This window comes from Chiloscyllium plagiosum, chromosome 9, assembly GCF_004010195.1.
Source record: "Chiloscyllium plagiosum isolate BGI_BamShark_2017 chromosome 9, ASM401019v2, whole genome shotgun sequence".
NCBI lineage: Eukaryota > Metazoa > Chordata > Chondrichthyes > Orectolobiformes > Hemiscylliidae > Chiloscyllium > Chiloscyllium plagiosum.
The window spans coordinates 79,545,914-79,562,446 of NC_057718.1; the positions used below are offsets into that span (position 1 = coordinate 79,545,914).

Genomic DNA, 16,533 nt, shown 5'->3' on the forward strand with positions numbered 1-16,533 from the left:
CAACACTCCCTAGGACCTTACCATTAAGTGTATAAGTCCTGCTAAGATTTGCTTTCCCAAAATGCAGCACCTCGCATTTATCTGAATTACACTCCATCTGCCACTTCTCAGCCAATTGGCCCATCTGGTCAGGATCCTGTTGTAATCTGAGGTAACCCTCTTTGCTGTCCAATACACCTCCAATTTTGGTGTCATCTACAAACTTACTAACTGTACCTCTGATGCTCGCATCCAAATAATTTATGTAAGTGACAAACGTAGTGGACCCAGCACCAATCCTTGTGGCACTCCACTGGTCACAGGCCTCCAGTCTGAAAAACAACCCTCCACCACCACCCTCTGTCTTCTATCTTTGAGCTACCCCATGTATTGGCCCAAGTGACGGAGCCTATACAGAGATTGCAGAGGAGGTCAGCAACCCAGGGACACCTCCAGAAACTGACTGCAATACTTCAAGGGAATCAATGACCTCATTCCATCCATCAGAGTGAACAATCCATTTCATGTTTTCCCTTTGCACCTTGCATGTTTAAATGCAAGAGGATGACTTTGGTGGAAAGGGAGTGACTACTTAGTTAAGGGGCTTCACTAGACCTCAGTGACAGACACCAGTGTTTGATGACTCCAGCAAGGGCCCTTGAGAACAATCTCACACAGGAGACATTTGTATGCCCCTCTCATGGACTGCTGGACTACACTGGTATGTGCATTGTACTTGTCTGCGTAGGGTGGTTAACAGTGTTCACCTTTCTGAAAGGAGAAAATAGCTCATAAAAGGAATGGACCAAGACCAACAGAGAGATTCGGACAAAAATAGAAATTGCTGGAAAAGCTCAGCAGGTCTGGCAGCATCTGTGGAGAGAAATCAGAGTTAATGTTTTGGGTCGAGTGACCATTCCTCAGAATTTATCCCAACCCTCCTCATCCCTGTGAAGAATGTGTGCCCTGGCAAACCCTTTCATATTCTTAAAGGCCTTCATGAGACCATTCCTCAGTCTTGTGCCTACATTGCTGAACTCCATCTGAAATGGAGTGGCCACCATCCTGCCCTATTAGCAGGGCCATTTCCATGATTTTGGCACCAAACTTTGTCCTCTGAAATAAACTGTCTCTCTCAGTTTGAGGAGTCTTATGTCTGGCACTGGCACTCTGGTGCCATTTGAGTCCCTCTATTTAGGATATGTCCTGAGTGAGGTTATACAGTTGGCTTTACTCAAGTGATGTCCCCCAAGCTCAGTTGGCCTGGTGAGGGTATCCATTTTCATAAGCATACCCGAGAGCTCATATCTCAATTTGCTGCATTTTCTAATGATAGTGCCTGTAGTGCCTGTTTGAAGTCCAGTTGGGCTTCAGCTAGTAGGCACTTTTGCATAGTTATATCATTAATCCGACACACCGAACGGTCTCTCAGCATCTTATTGAGGTTTAAACCAAAGCCACATTACTCTGCCAATTGTCTTAACTTCGACAAAATTCCCAACATGGATTCTTGAACTGCCAAGTAAAACTGATAGCATCTCAGAAGTAGAGGAGGCTTGGGGTCATAATATTCTTTAACTAAATCTGTCCACTCTTGACAGGGTTTAGCATCTGGTGCCTCAGGAAATATGAGGCTCCTTATAACCAAAAAAGCTCTGGCTCCACAAGGCATCAGGAGAATTACTCATTGCTTTTCATCTGCCCCGATGTTTTTTGCCCAGAAAAAGTAACACATTCTTTCCACATACTGGGCCCAGTCTTTGATGGCAGGATTGAACAAGTCATGATGCCAAAAATGCTTACTCCAACTCAAAGACAATTGTTGCGAGTGAAATTCTTCAAGAAATTGTTTTTCTTCCATTGCCACTAAATAACTCCACAGAGGCTGATATCCCGTCACCAAGTCACCCTTTATTTACACATGCATAATACTTGACACTGGTCTGACTTCCTCAAAGCCAGCTCTCACAGAACCTTTGACATTTCTGTTTTTCTCCTTTTTTCTCTCTTTTCCCACACTACTGCCTAACTGCGGCAGTGCTGACACTTCTGTTTACACCTGTCAGCCATGGTTACCTGATTAGATCAGGTTAACAGCCCAATCAGGAAATATATTCTATGAAATTCACCTGGCTGACCTTGTTACAATCACTACAGTTTCTTCTAGAAACAAACCTTACAAAGGCAGCATCTCCATGCGTGTGTCTCTCGTCAGCCAGGAGGCTGGAACCTATAATCACAAATCTATAATCCTCTGGAGATATTGCCATGGTGATCATAGCTTCATAGAAAGTGTACATAAAAATGTATGTTCGTTTTTGTCTCAAGGTGCTTCATAAGAGCACTATCAGATTACATGTTACACTGAGCCACATAAGACAGTATTAGGAAAGATGACCAAATTTTATGGTCACTATTGCACTAACTCAAGCCACTTTACCCTCTGCTAGATTTTAACCTACACTTTATTAAATCTTTCAAGACTATCAGTTGTAAATCGCCCAGGGATTAGATGACAACATGTCCAGGAACACAAATGTTCCATTTATCTCAAACTCTGAGTGGAGTTACTTTCATTTTGCTTTCGAAAGTGCTAAATATTTAGCACTGTTGTGGTAAATTAGGATCATTTAAATCAATAAATTAAAACAGAATACTGATCTCTAATCATTCATCTAGTTTGTTATACATTTTCATTATCCACCTGTGACAAGATTGATTTCAACTATTCTTGGGACCCTTATGAAGCTGGCTACAAAGCTGAAAAGTGTTGACAGACAGCAAATGTACTAATGAATAATCTGTCATGACTGGTGTTTTCTCCACTTTAAGACACTGGAATTTAAAAAGCAAACAAAAGTTCCTTGGAGACAGAATAGAAATGGTCTCATTAGAGGCTTGCATTAGAGGGTCGCAGGTGAGGAGCAGCTATAACAATACACTCACCTCGTCACTCCCAAGAATTCTGAAGTGATGCACTTCCTTAATCAGTGAGTCTGGGCAGCCAGCTATTAAGCAATAAAAAAGAAAATAAGATTACAAAGTGTAATGTTTTTATTGTTCACAATAAGAGCTAATTAATCAAGAAAGGAAATTGCTCTCTTCCTTGTAAATTGTCCGATGCTTTGCCACATGTGGTCATCATGTAGCAAAGCACTGTACAATTTATACAATTTGTAGCAAAGCATTGTACAATTTACAATTCTAGGTATTACTGAACTTGTCGACTAATGCAATCTAATTGTTTACTTTATCACTCATATGTGTTGCTGGAAAAACGCAGCAGGTCAGGCAGCATCCAAGGAGCAGGAAAATCGACGTTTCGGACATGAGCCCTTCTTCAGGAATTCCTGAAGAAGGGCTCATGCCCGAAACATCGATTCTCCTGCTCCTTGGATGCTGCCTGAGCTGCTGTGCTTTTCCAGCAACACATTTTCAGCTCTGATCTCCAGCATCTGCAGACCTCACTTTCTCCTTTATCACTCATATTGCAATCTGACCATTTTACACACAGCACAGGTAACTTGTGATTTTTTTTCACGTTACTTCTAGGTTTTCAGTATTTAATATCCTTTACTTTCAAATATTACGTATTTCAGATTAATTAATTGCACAACGAGCATGCATTCCTCAGGACAGTGTTGTAGGCCCATCATTGTGTCAACAATAGTCTTCTGTCTATCACAAGGCAGTTTACTGATGATCACTTGACAGATAGGTAGCATAAGTGACACTTCATTGTAAATATGTTCTCATATTTGCAAATATACACCTTTATGATAATGCAACCTGGCTTAATGCCAAGACAACAAGGTAAGTTGTTTCTTTAAATCTTTCAAATGCATGGATTTTGTTTCTTGATTCTAAATGTGTCAATAGTCTTCAATGCTGTTCTCAGAATCACTGAGTCGCAGAATTGTTACAGCACAGAAAGAGGCCATTTGACCATTGTGCTGTATTGGCTCTTTCAACACATTCTTGATGAAGGGCTTATGCCTGAAACGTTGACTCTCCTACTCCTCTGATGCTGCCTTTCCAGCGCCACACTTTTTGACTCTTTCAACAAGCATCATCACCTTGTGCAAATCTCCTGCTTTCTCCCCACAACCTTGCACAGACATTTTTCTAAGCAACCTGGTCAGAGATCTTACTGCATGCATCTAGAGCAGGTGGGACTTAAAGAAGGCCTCCTGGCCCAGAGATAGAAAAATTACCACTGTGCCACAAAAGCCTTGCATACTATTTCTATCCAAATAATCATCCAACGCCATTTTGAACCCTCAATTGAACCACACTACAGGCAGTGCATTCTCTATCCTGATTACTTGCTATGTAAACAAGTTGCTTTTCTCACATCACCCTTGCTTCTTTTGCACATCACTTTAAAGATTACTTCATTTCTCTAAATAGCGCGTCTCTATCATTGAAGAATTAGCTCCAATTAGCTTTTCAAAGTTGCAGCCAATCCATGGGAATTTGAACTCAGCTGCTTTGCTCTTCTACAGTTCGTGTCCAATAATTAATATATCTGACTGTAAGTCTGGTCAACGTGGATGATTTGGACCAAAGGGTCTCTTCTGTGCTGTATGATTCAATCTGTCTGGCTCAGTGGTGATGTCCTTCTCTCTGACCCAGAGTATCATCAATTTAAGACTGGCTTTGGTGCAGCTCTGAACAGCATTGAGGGGAAAAAATTGTTGCAGCAGTGCTGACAGCTGCTTATGCTGCTGGCAAATTTACATAGACCACGTACTGACATTTACATTGTCTATGCAGTGTCATTTTGAAGTGAATCAACGCAAACAACTGTTACTTCCATTGTTTTTCATTTTTGATGGAGAACTAAATCCCTATTCATCCACTATGGTGTACATAAAAGGCCCCATGATATTCTTTAATGAGTAACAGGAAAGTTCTATCATTGTGCATGCCAATCTTTATCCATTAACCACACCAGCACAAAACATGACGGGATTATCTAGACAGTTATTTCAATGCTTCATTTATCCTTTGTCTGCAAGACAGCAAATACCCCACTTCAAAATTAGATCATTGCCTTCAAAACACTTCAGGACATCCTCAGCATGTGAAAACCACTAAATAAATACTTTTTCTTCAGAAGGAAGCAGGCAGCATGTCCATGTGAAAAATCTGATCTAGGTAATACCCAAAGCAATTTATATATTACTTTATATTTCTATCCCTATATCAGTAAGAAATGATTGAAGGAATACTGAGGGATAAAATAATTTCAAATTCTTCAACAAATATTCTTGCCTGTTTCTAATCTAGGTCGCTTCCTTTTTCTTACGGTTTATGCTAGCTCCTTTTCCATATCCCAGTGAGAAGATACTGTACATGAATTTAGTGAATTATTTGGCCCTTTCACCCTGTCTGCTATTTGATAACAGCATGGCTGATCTGATTGTGGCCTCTACTTTCCTGTCTACATTCTATTTACCTTGAATTCCTTGTTGATCAATAATCTATCTAATGTAGTCTTAAAAATATTCAAAGACCCTGACTCCACTGCTCTCTAGGGAGAAGATTCCACAGATCAGTGACCCTCTAAGAGGTAAAATAAAACCTCTACTCATTCCATCTTAAAGGGGAGACTGGTTATTTTAACTGCATTCCCTGGTTCTAGTCTCTCCAAGGAACCAGATGCATAATCCTTCTTTCCAGTGCTTCTAATGCTTTCTTAAATAAGAAGGTGACAACTGTACGCAGTACTCCAGATGTGGCCTCACTAATGCTGCATAAGCTGTAGCAAAACATTCCTATTTTATTCACCTTGCAATAAACAGCATTTCATCTGCCTTCTTTTTTACTTCATACACCGTACATTATGTTTTTGTGATTCATGAACCAAAAAGTCCAGATTTGTCTGTACTTCAGAATTCTGCAATATCTTCTCTAGAGCATGACTTCTTATTTCATGTATCATGTGACAACATCCTCCATTTTTCTAACCAAAATTTTGCTCTTAAAAAATTAAACTGACTTAAAATAAAATTGCACGTGAAGGTATTTTAGCACAGAGGAATGAATTTACAGGTGTGAGATTAGATTTCCTACAGTGTGGAAACAGGCCCTTCGGCCCAGCAAGTCTACACCAACCCTCTAAAGAGTAACCCACCCAGTCCCATTTTCCTAATGCACCTAACGCTATGGGCAATTTAGCATGGCCAATTCACCTGACCTGCACATCTTTGGACTGTGGGAGGAAACTGGAGCACCCGGAGGAAACCCATGCAGACATGGGAAGAATGTGCAAACTCCACACAGACAGTCACCCGAGGCCAGAATCGAACCTGGGACCCTGGTGCTGTGAGCATATAAATTCAAGAGAGGTTATATACCCAGAAAGAATATTTCTCCTTTTGGAAGAACAAATTAGTGTTTAAAAATAAGATGTTTCCATTGATCATGAGATGAGGATAGTATTTTTTCTCTCAGAAGTCATGAGTAGAACTCTCTAAGAGAATGGTGGATACAGGGTAACTGAACACTTTTAAGGCAGAGGAAGATAAATTGTTAACTCTTAATGGAGTCAAACATTATCAGTGAAGGGCGAGAATGTAGAGTTGAGGCCACTTTGAAATCATGATTTTATTGAATGGCACAGAAGGCTCAAGGAGTCAAATGGCTGACTCCTGATCCTCACTCATGTCTTTATACACACTTTTAAATGGGTATATCTTAAAATATTCTCAATCATAATTCACCTCAAAAGGATATGTTGAATTGGCTTAATCACTTGTCAGAAGACCATCAAGAGATTTTCTCAAGGGCTACTTCTTAATTTTCAGGAACTCATCTGAAATTGTGGATAACAGTAGTAGCTGGTGGGTAAGAATAGAGGTTCAGGCAGCAGGGTTGCCACCAGTCACGACAGAAGGAATACTTCCAACAGATAGGAAAGTCACAGGAAAAAGACTCTGAGAGGTAATGAAGATTAAGTTGGGTCAGGAAAGGTGTAAACTTTCTTTTTTGTTTCCCATGGCCTGACAAGAAAAATGAAATTTATCTGGAGTGGTCTTGTCTGGTTTCCAATTCTGTTTCCATTATCCTTATGCATTTGGAAAGCTGCAGCAGTCACTCTACTCAGACCAGGATTTAAATTGCAGTCAGGACGATTATATTGTTGCTCTCCGATCTGTACATTTAAAGGAGGAAAGTCTTGGTTTTTGGTCAGTGCCATTATGGCCTTTTATGAACAGATCAAAATCTGGATTAGCATGAAACAAGCAGGAATTTATTGGGGTAAAGCACTCAGGATGATTTAACTATCTACCCATCTCTCCACCATGGGCAGTTAACATCAAAATCAGTTCCATAGAAAATTCTTAATAAATCAAAAACATTGCTTACTAACTTACATTAGCACTTGGGAATTTAATGCTTACGGTGTGGCATAGTGGCTAGCACTGCTGCCTCACAGTGCCAGGGACCTGGGTTCAATTCCAGCCTCTGGGGACTCTCTGTGTGGAATTTGTGCAATCTCCCTGTATCTGCATGAGTTTACTTTGGGTCCTCTGCTTTCCTCCCATATTCCAAAAATGTGCAGCTTAGGTGAATTGGCATGCTAAATTGCCCATAGTGTACAGGTTAGGTGCATTAGTCAGGGGTAAATGCAGGATAATGGGGTGGGTTACTCTTTGGAGGGTTGGTGTGAACCTGTTAGGCCAAAGGGCCCATTTCCACACTGTAGGGATTCTATGATCTTCTATGAAATACTGAACAACCAGATACTCATCATTCATTGCATTCACTTTTTATGGGAAGTTACTGTAGGCAAATTAACTGATTCATTTGCTTATATAATGTCAGGGACTATCCTTCAAAAAGTAATGCAATCGATGTGAAGCACTTTGGGGTCTCCTTAGATTATAATTATATAAACAAGGGTATTTTCATTCTGTAATATGGACTTTTACAATAAGACAACAGAAAATGTATATATTTATAACTTCTTCTAACATAAAATAATGTAGAAGTCATACCCAATTCAACTCAGACCCTTTCTATTTTCTATAGCTAATAAATCTTATCAGACTATTTGGAATCCAACAGTTTCTTTATTTTGAATGTTCCACATTAAATTATAGTTAGTGTAAGGTCTTAGGACAGAGTGCCACTTTAAGTCAACTGTTGCAGCTGATCTTTAATGGAAGGTTTGGAAACATGAGTTAGATGACTATGGTGAATGACAGGAGCTGTTGTTATCAGTGACGGTTGGTGCAATTATCACCACATGACTGCACTGATCTGTTACTTACTGTATGCTGCAGTATAAATAGTCGCTCAAGTTTACCCATGTTTCAGTTCAATATTGTGGTTCTGCTTTATGTCAATTTTCCAAATAGGAAGCTCGGTGCAATTTACTCAGAGATAACCTTCTGGAAACACTGAAAACTACACTCTCCAGTGCCCTGAAAATTGTTTTACTAAATTGCGATCCACTTATCTTGGGGAAAGATTCTCAAAATTGGAGTCTAGACCTATTTCTGACCTTTCGGTGAAAGGGTTGCTGATTGAACTGGGAGAAACAGCTGGCATTTGGGCAACCTTTGATAAGTGAAAATGGTACAAAATTACTGCAATCAATATTAAAAAGGACAGCTTGCCTTGTGGTGTAGGTGAGACTTTCAGCATGCTACTACTGCTGGCTTCTGATCTAATGCTGTGGCTTTTCACACCCAATTGAACTGTGACAAGCATGACTGGCTTCTAGAGAAGAGTCATGGTTAAATCAAAATTTGTGTAGAGTTAAAGAAAAAGGGATATTTCAATGGAAATTTACAATTTAGAAGGATAAACTTCTTTAAGGTCCTCGTTAATTGGAAGGTTCAAATGTCTAGTTTATTGCATGACAGCAATCAGGTATGAGTTGCATTAGTAAGTCAGACATTGTTGCTAAGACTATTGGGAAGCCTAGGATAGCAGGTTAAGCCTCTTCGAGATTCCACGATGTTCAGTCTTTTAGCAGCAAGTCCTTAGGATATCAATAGGGCACGACTTGATTCTGTTTTGTGGTTTACTATGTATGTTAGTCTGCATAATACATAACACAGTTGATTTCTTCTTGAGTCAGATATGTTAAGTTCATTTGCAATGCAAATGTTTTACAAGGTTACAACATTACAGACTCGCACATGTGGTCTGGATTCTATGCTTATTGATGTTACTGTATTTTATACATACAAATTGCTGACTGACTCCATTACGTAAAAATTCAGACTGAAGGTGAGCTGGTACTTTAAAACCAGAAAGTGACAAGTTGCGATTTAATGAAATTGTCTTAAAAATACAGCCTGTATGGTTCAAAATCTGTTGCATAATACAAGAGGAATTAATGCAGTCATCAGCATTAACCATTTTGATATATCACCCATATAACAGTTACGTTTATAAGTTTATAATTGTAATATTGTATAGCAATTTGTTCTAGTCAAATACATTTAGTGTTTACTTTGATTACAAAATGTTCCATTGGTTGCGGCTCTAAATTTGGAAATCCTGGATAAATCATTGCTTAAAAGTAATTGATATTATCCCCACTGTACTCACTGTACACCCATGACTGTGTAGCCGAATTTCAAATGAACACCATTTACAAGTTCGCTGATGACATAACTATAGTAGGTCAGATATCTAATGACAATGAGTCAAAATACAGAAGGGAGATAGAGGGCTTGGTGACATGGTGCAATAAGAACAATTTGTCTCTCAACATTAGCAAAATTAAAGAACTGATCATTGATGTCAGAAAGAAAGGAGAAGAACAATCCCCCCTCCCCCCATTTAGGAGAGCATCACGTTCCTCGGAGCGACGATAACTGACAACTGGACTTCCCACATAGATGTGACGGTCAAGGAAACACAACAATGGGGTGGCATGGTGGCTCAGTGGTTAGCATTGCTGCCTCACAGCACCAGGGACCCAGGTTCGATTCCTGCCTCAGGTAACTGACTGCGTGGAGTTTGCACATTCTCCCCGCGTCTGCATGGGTTTCCTCCGGGTGCTCCAGTTTCTTCCCACAATCCAAAGATGTGCAGGTTAAGTGAATTGGTCATGCTAAATAGCCCATAGTCGGGGTGAATAAGGGGAATGGGCCTGGGTGGGTTACTCTTCAGGGAGTCGGTATGGGCTGAAGGGCATGCTTCCATAGTGTAGGAAATCTAATCTAATCTAATCTTCCTCAGGCAGCTCAGGGAATTTGGCATGTCCATTAGGACCCTTACCAATGTTGACAGATGACGATTGAAAGCATACTGTCCGGGTGCATAATGGCTGGTATGGTAACTGCTCTGCCCAGGTCTGTAAGAAACTGTAGAAGGTGATGTGCACAGTCCTAGACCACCATGGAAGCCTGCCGCGAAAGGCTGCCAACATCATCAAAGACCCACTGCACCCTGGTAATGATCTCCTACAACCTCTTCCATCAGGCAGAAGATACAGAAGCCTGAACACATGCACCAGCAAGTTCAGGACCAGCTTCCTCCCGGCCATCATTAGACTGATAAATGGACTGTCTAGCCTCAATAAGCGATGTAATCTGTACACCTCTGTCCAAGTCTTTTTGAGCTATACATCCTTGCTTACTATGATCTGCCTGTACTGCTTGTAAACAAAGCTTTTCGCTGTACTTCAGTACATGTGACAACAAGTCAATCAATCAATCAATCAAACGTTTTCCTACGTAGAGTCATAGAGATGTACAGCATGGAAACAGATCCTTCGGTCCAACCAGTCCACGCCGACCCAGATATCCCAACCCAATCTAGTCCCACCTGCCAGCATCCGGCCCATATCCCTCCAAACTCTTCCTATTCATATACCCATCCAAATGCCTCTTAAATATTGCAATTGTACCAGCCTCCACCACATCCTCTGGCAGCTCATTCCATACACGTACCACCCTCTGCGTGAAAAAGTTGCCCCTTAGGTCTCTTTTATATCTTTCCCCCTCACCCTAAACCTATGCCCTCTAGTTCTGGACTCCCTGACCCCAGGGAAAAGACCTTGTCTATTTATCCTATCTATGCCCCTCATAATTTTGTAAACCTCTATAAGGTCAGCCTCCGACGCTCCAGGGAAAACTGCCCCAGCCTGTTCAGCCTCTCCCTGTAGCTCAGATTCTGGCAACATCCTTGTAAACATCCTACAGAAATCTCGATTCTTAAGTAATCTTAGCTAATTTTCAGGAGTCATTATAAATCTGATTCTCTAAAACTTAGTGGGAAGATTGGCCCTTGCCTACAGCAATTTTTAAATCATGGGCTCGTGTCCCATAAATTTCTGACATAGTAGTATAGAAGCACAGAAACTAGGGGTTGAAGTTTAACCTATTGAACCCACTCTACCATTCAACATGATCATAGCTGACCCTCCACCTCAATGCCATTCTCCTACTCTGCCCCTCCATCCATATTCCTTGATGTCTTTAGCCTCTAGAAACATATTCAGTGACTTGGCTGCCACACCCTTCTATGGCAGAGAATTCCACAGCTTCCCCATTTTATGAATAAAGATTTTTTTCTAAAGCTTAGTTCAAAAATGCCTATCCCCTATCCTGAGATTATGGCCCTTTGTCTTGGGGCCTCCAGCCAGGGAAAACACGATCCCTGCATTAGTCTGTTCAGTCCTGTCAGAATTTGATATGTTTCATGGTGATCCATTAGACGTAGGAACAGAAGGAGGCCATTCAGCCCACTGAGTCTGCTCTGCCATTCAATGAAATATTGGCAGATCTGATTATCTTCGAATCCATTTTCCTACCTCCCTTCTCATTTTCCAAATTTCAGTGAATACAGCCTCAGTTGATCCAATCATTTCCCCTATTACAAACCTACCATCTCAGGAATCAGCCTGATGAATTTTTGCTGAGCTTTCTCCATGTCAAGTTTGTCTTTTTTTAACTAAGGAGAACAAAACACAATACTCCAGGTACCAAAGCCCTGTACAGTTGCAATAAGACTTTCTTACTGCTGTACTCACACACTCTTGCAATGAAGGCTAACATAGCTGATGAAGAAGCAGCACTTTGAAAGCTAGTGATTCCAAATAAACCTATTGGACTATAACCTGGTGTTGTGTGATTTTTAACTGTGACCAACATCAGCACCTCCAAAACATAACATTAGCCTTCCTAATTGCTTCCTGCATCTGAATGAGCAGTATACAAAAGTACTTAGGTCCCTTTATACACTGACATTTCCAAATCATCATTATTAAATAATATTCCAACATTTTGTTTTCATACCAAAGTGGACAACTTTGCACTTATCCACATTATACTTCATTGGCCGTGGATAAAGAATGTGCTCTTAGACAAATTTGATGAAAGTTCACTTTGAGTATCCTTAGTGTATCTGAAATAGATTAGATTCCCTACAGTGTGGAAACAGGCCCTTCAGCCCAACAAGTCCACACTGACCGTCCGAAGAGTAACCCACGCAGACCCATTTCCCTCTGACTAATGCACCTAACACTATGGGCAATTTAGCATGGCTAATTCACCTGGCCTGCACATATTTTGGATTGTGGGAGGAAACCGGAGAATCCAGAGAAAACCCACGCAGACATGGGGAGAATGTGCAAACTCCACACAGGCAGTCGCCCGAGGCTGGAATCAAACCCGGGTCCCTGGCGCTGTGAGGCAGCAGTGCTAACCACTGAGCCACCGTGCTGCCCCTGTAGTAGGTAAAGGTAGATCATATCGAGATTTTATTTCCAAAGGAAATTGAAAAATAAATGCTGCTGCACGGTTTGTTTGAAATCCATGGTGGATGGTACAGTACTTCTGGCATTTTATGGCTATTCAGAATGATTTAAACCTAGCTCCATCTTCCTATTTCAGCCCTCCCTGGGACTCCTGGCTGACAGAAAAGGATGAAAGTCAGGGATATTGGGCTCCATGAATGCCTGACTCAGTGAGAGGCAGTGCTACTGTCAAAGGCTATGCTTTTATAAACAAGATTCGGAGATGCCGGTGTTGGACTGGGGTGTACAAAGTTAAAAATCACACAACACCAGGTTATAGTCCAACAGGTTTAATTGGAAGCACACTAGCGTTCGGAGCGACACTCCTTCATCTCACCTGATGAAGGAGCGTCGCTCCGAAAGCTAATGTGCTTCCAATTAAACCTATTGGACTATAACCTGGTGTTGTGTCATTTCTAACTTTGTAAACAAGAAGTGATTGGTGATTTGCCAGCCTCTGAAGAGTTATTTCAAGCCAAAAATGGTTGTGGATGCAAATTAGGTGGCTTTCTGGAGAGATTCCCACAGAATATCATACCTAAATATACAAAGGAACTTCAAACAATACTCCTTCAAAGGGGAAAGAGACAAGTCAAAACTGATTGCACTATGATCTCTGGTGACTATAAAGATAATGAGAGGTGATGACCTCCACCCACCCCTTCTCAACAGCAAGCCATGCCCTGAAGATAATATCCCACAGTGCCAACACATTTTGTGATTTTCCCTTTGAAGAATTCACAAGACAGGTGTTAAAAAGCCACCTTCAATACTGTTGGAAAGTGCAAGTGAGACTGAATGTCCTCATGTGTATTACTTGGGCTCAAGTGTTAGCATGCTGTGAAGGCTACAGTTGGAGGAGTATCCCCTAGTCAACTCCTGCATTGCATGTAAAGACTTTCTCCTACTCTGAGTCCGAGAAATCAGCTATTGAGCAGCCAGAGAAAAGGAAACAGGACAACAAAAGGACTTTATCTCACCTTGACTGTCTTTCAATTTAAGACTGATCCATATTTCTTCATTAACTTTTATCTTTTTGGTCTTGCCTTTCTTTTTAATCTTGTGCATGTGTTGTGTTTCTAATTTTTCCTGTGCTTAGTAATGAATAAACTCACTCTTTGTTAATGCAAGAAAGCCTGATTAGATTATATCCCTTTAAAACATACGTTAATTTGGGTCTTGGACAAAAGTATTCACAAGGGAAGCAAGCTATTTTTAAATGTTAAAAATCACACAACACCAGGTTATAGTCCAACAGGTTTAATTGGAAGCACACTAGCTTTCGGAGCGACGCTCCTTCATCAGGTGATAGTGGAGGGCTCAATCCTAACACACAGAATTTATAGCAAAAATTTACAGTGTGATGTAACTAAAAGTATACATTGAAAAATTGATTGTCTGTTAAGCCTTTCATCTGTTAGAACACCGTGATAGTTTGACTTCTTTCATGTGTAAAACACAAAACCTTTTTTTTAAAAAGTTGCATTCTCAGGTTAGCTGTTAACAATGGTGATAGCTAGACAATAGGTTGAAGGTGTTGGTCCCTGTGTTCTCTGTCTATGCCATGATGTTTAGATTGATTCTAATCTAAAAAGTGAGATAACAGAGTTTCACATGAATTCATGCAGTTTTTGAGCTCAGAGTTCTACATGAATGCATGCGGTTTTTGAGCAAAGTACAATGTAACCCTGCAAGTACAAATTCACCCCACAAAATATATCCGTGCATGTGGGTCTTTGTCTGTCTGCGTGTGTGTGTCTGTCTGGGTTGGGGGTTGTGAGTGTGAGAAAGTGTATGTGTGTGTGTATTGAGTGCAGAGTGTCTTAAGTCTGTGAGGGGGTGTATGTGTGAGTGTGGGAGTGTGTGTCTGTAAGGGTGTGTGTGGGTGTCTGTGTGCGTGTCTGTGTGTCCGTGTGTATGTGTGCATAGGAGTGCCTGTGTGTGTGTGTGAGAGTGTGTGTGTGTGTGTGTGTAGGAGTGTCCGTGTGAGTGTATAGTGCAATGGTGGTCACCTGTAATGTGACATGAACCCAAGGTCCCGGTTGAGTACCGAACTTAGCTATCAGCCTCTGCTTGGCCAGTTTTTGCTGCTGCCTGTCCCGAAGTCCACCTTGGGGGATGGTCACCCGAAGGTCTGAGGCTGAATGTCCTGGACCACTGAAGTGTTCCCCAACTGGGAGGGAACACTCCTGTCTGTTGATTGTTGTGCAGTGCCCATTCATCCGTTGTCGTAGCCTTTGCTCGGTTTCCCCAATGTACCATGCCTCCGGGCATCTTGCCTGCAATGTATAAGATAAACAACATTGGCTGAGTCACATGAGTACCTGCCATGTATAACGTGGGAGGTGTCCACACGCGTAATGGTGGTACCTATGTCCACACTCTGACATGTCTTGCAGCGCCTACCGTGACAGGGTTGTATGGAGTTGTCCTGAGAGCCGGGCAGCTTGCTACGAACAATAATCTGTTTGAGGTTTGGCAGTTGTTTAAAGGCAAGTAGTGTAGGTGTGGGGAAGGTCTTGGTGAGGTGCTCATCCTCATTGATAATGTGTTGCAGGTCACGAGGAACATGGCGTAATTTTTCAGCTCCTGGGAAATACTGAACAATGAAGGGTACCTTGTCGGTTGCAGCACGTGTCTGTCTCCTGAGGAGGTCATTACGGTTCCTTGCTGTGGCATGTCGGAACTGGCGGTCGATGAGTTGGGCATTGTACCCCATTCTTGCGAGGGCATCCCTGAGTACTTCCAGGTGTCCGTCATGTTCGTCCTCATCTGAGCAGATCCGGTGTATGTGTAGGGCTTGTCCATAGGGGATGGCTGTTTTAATATGTTTTGGGTGGAAGCTGGAGAAGTGTAGCATTATGAGGTTGTCTGTGGGTTTGCGGTAGAGTGTGATGCTGAGGTGTCCATCCTTGATGGAGATGCATGTGTCCAAGAATGAGTCAGATAGTAGAGAGTAGTCCATTGTGAGTTTGATGGTGGGATGGAACTTGATAGTATCACTGTGTAGTTTTATCAGTGACTCCTCGCCATGGGCCCAGAGGAAGAAAATGTCGTCAATATACCTTGTGTATAATGTTGGTTGGAGGTCCTGTGTAGAGAAGAAGTCTAGTTCGAACCTGTGCATAAAGATGTTGGCATATTGGGGTGCAAATTTTGTCCCCATAGCTGTTCCATGTGTCTGGATGAAGAACTGGTTGTCAAAGGTGAAGACGTTGTGATCGAGGATAAAGTGGATGAGTTGTAGGACAATGTTTGGAGTTTGGCAGTTGTTGGTGTTGAGTACTGAGGCTGTTGTCGCGATGCCGTCATTGTGGGGGATGCTGGTGTAGAGTGCTGAAATGTCCATTGTGACGAGGAATGTTTCCGGTATGACTGGTCCGTGGGTGCTGAGATTCTGTAAGAAATCCGTAGCATTGCGACAGAAGCTGGGGATCCCCTGTGCATTAAGTTTCAAGATGCCTTCAACATAACCAGAGAGATTCTCACACAGGGTCCCATTGCCTGATACGATGGGATGTCCTGGTGTGTTGGCTTTGTGTATCTTTGGAAGGCAGTAGAAGTCGCCTACATGAGAAGTACGTGGGATGAGGGAACGTAGGGAACTCTGAAGGACTGGATCCAAAGTTCTGATCAGTGTGTTTAATTCACGGGTGTGTTCTTTGGTTGGATCAGCTGGTAGTTGCCTGTAGTGTTCCTGGTTGTTCAGTTGTCGTTAAACTTCCTTGCAGTAATCTGTTCTATTCTGAATGACATTGGCTCCTCCTTTATCTGCTGGTTTGATG

At 41.7% G+C, this 16,533-nt stretch overlaps 1 protein-coding gene across 3 annotated transcripts in view; it reads right to left on the reverse strand.

Moving 5' to 3' along the window:
• prkn (parkin RBR E3 ubiquitin protein ligase) overlaps positions 1-16,533 on the reverse strand; it is a 1,109,690-nt gene that overhangs the window by 132,426 nt on the left and 960,731 nt on the right. For all 3 annotated transcript variants that reach the window (XM_043696308.1, XM_043696306.1, XM_043696307.1), the window contains one exon: positions 2,926-2,987. In XM_043696308.1, coding sequence (XP_043552243.1) covers positions 2,926-2,987 — 62 coding nt within the window. The remainder of the gene's footprint in view (positions 1-2,925; positions 2,988-16,533) is intronic.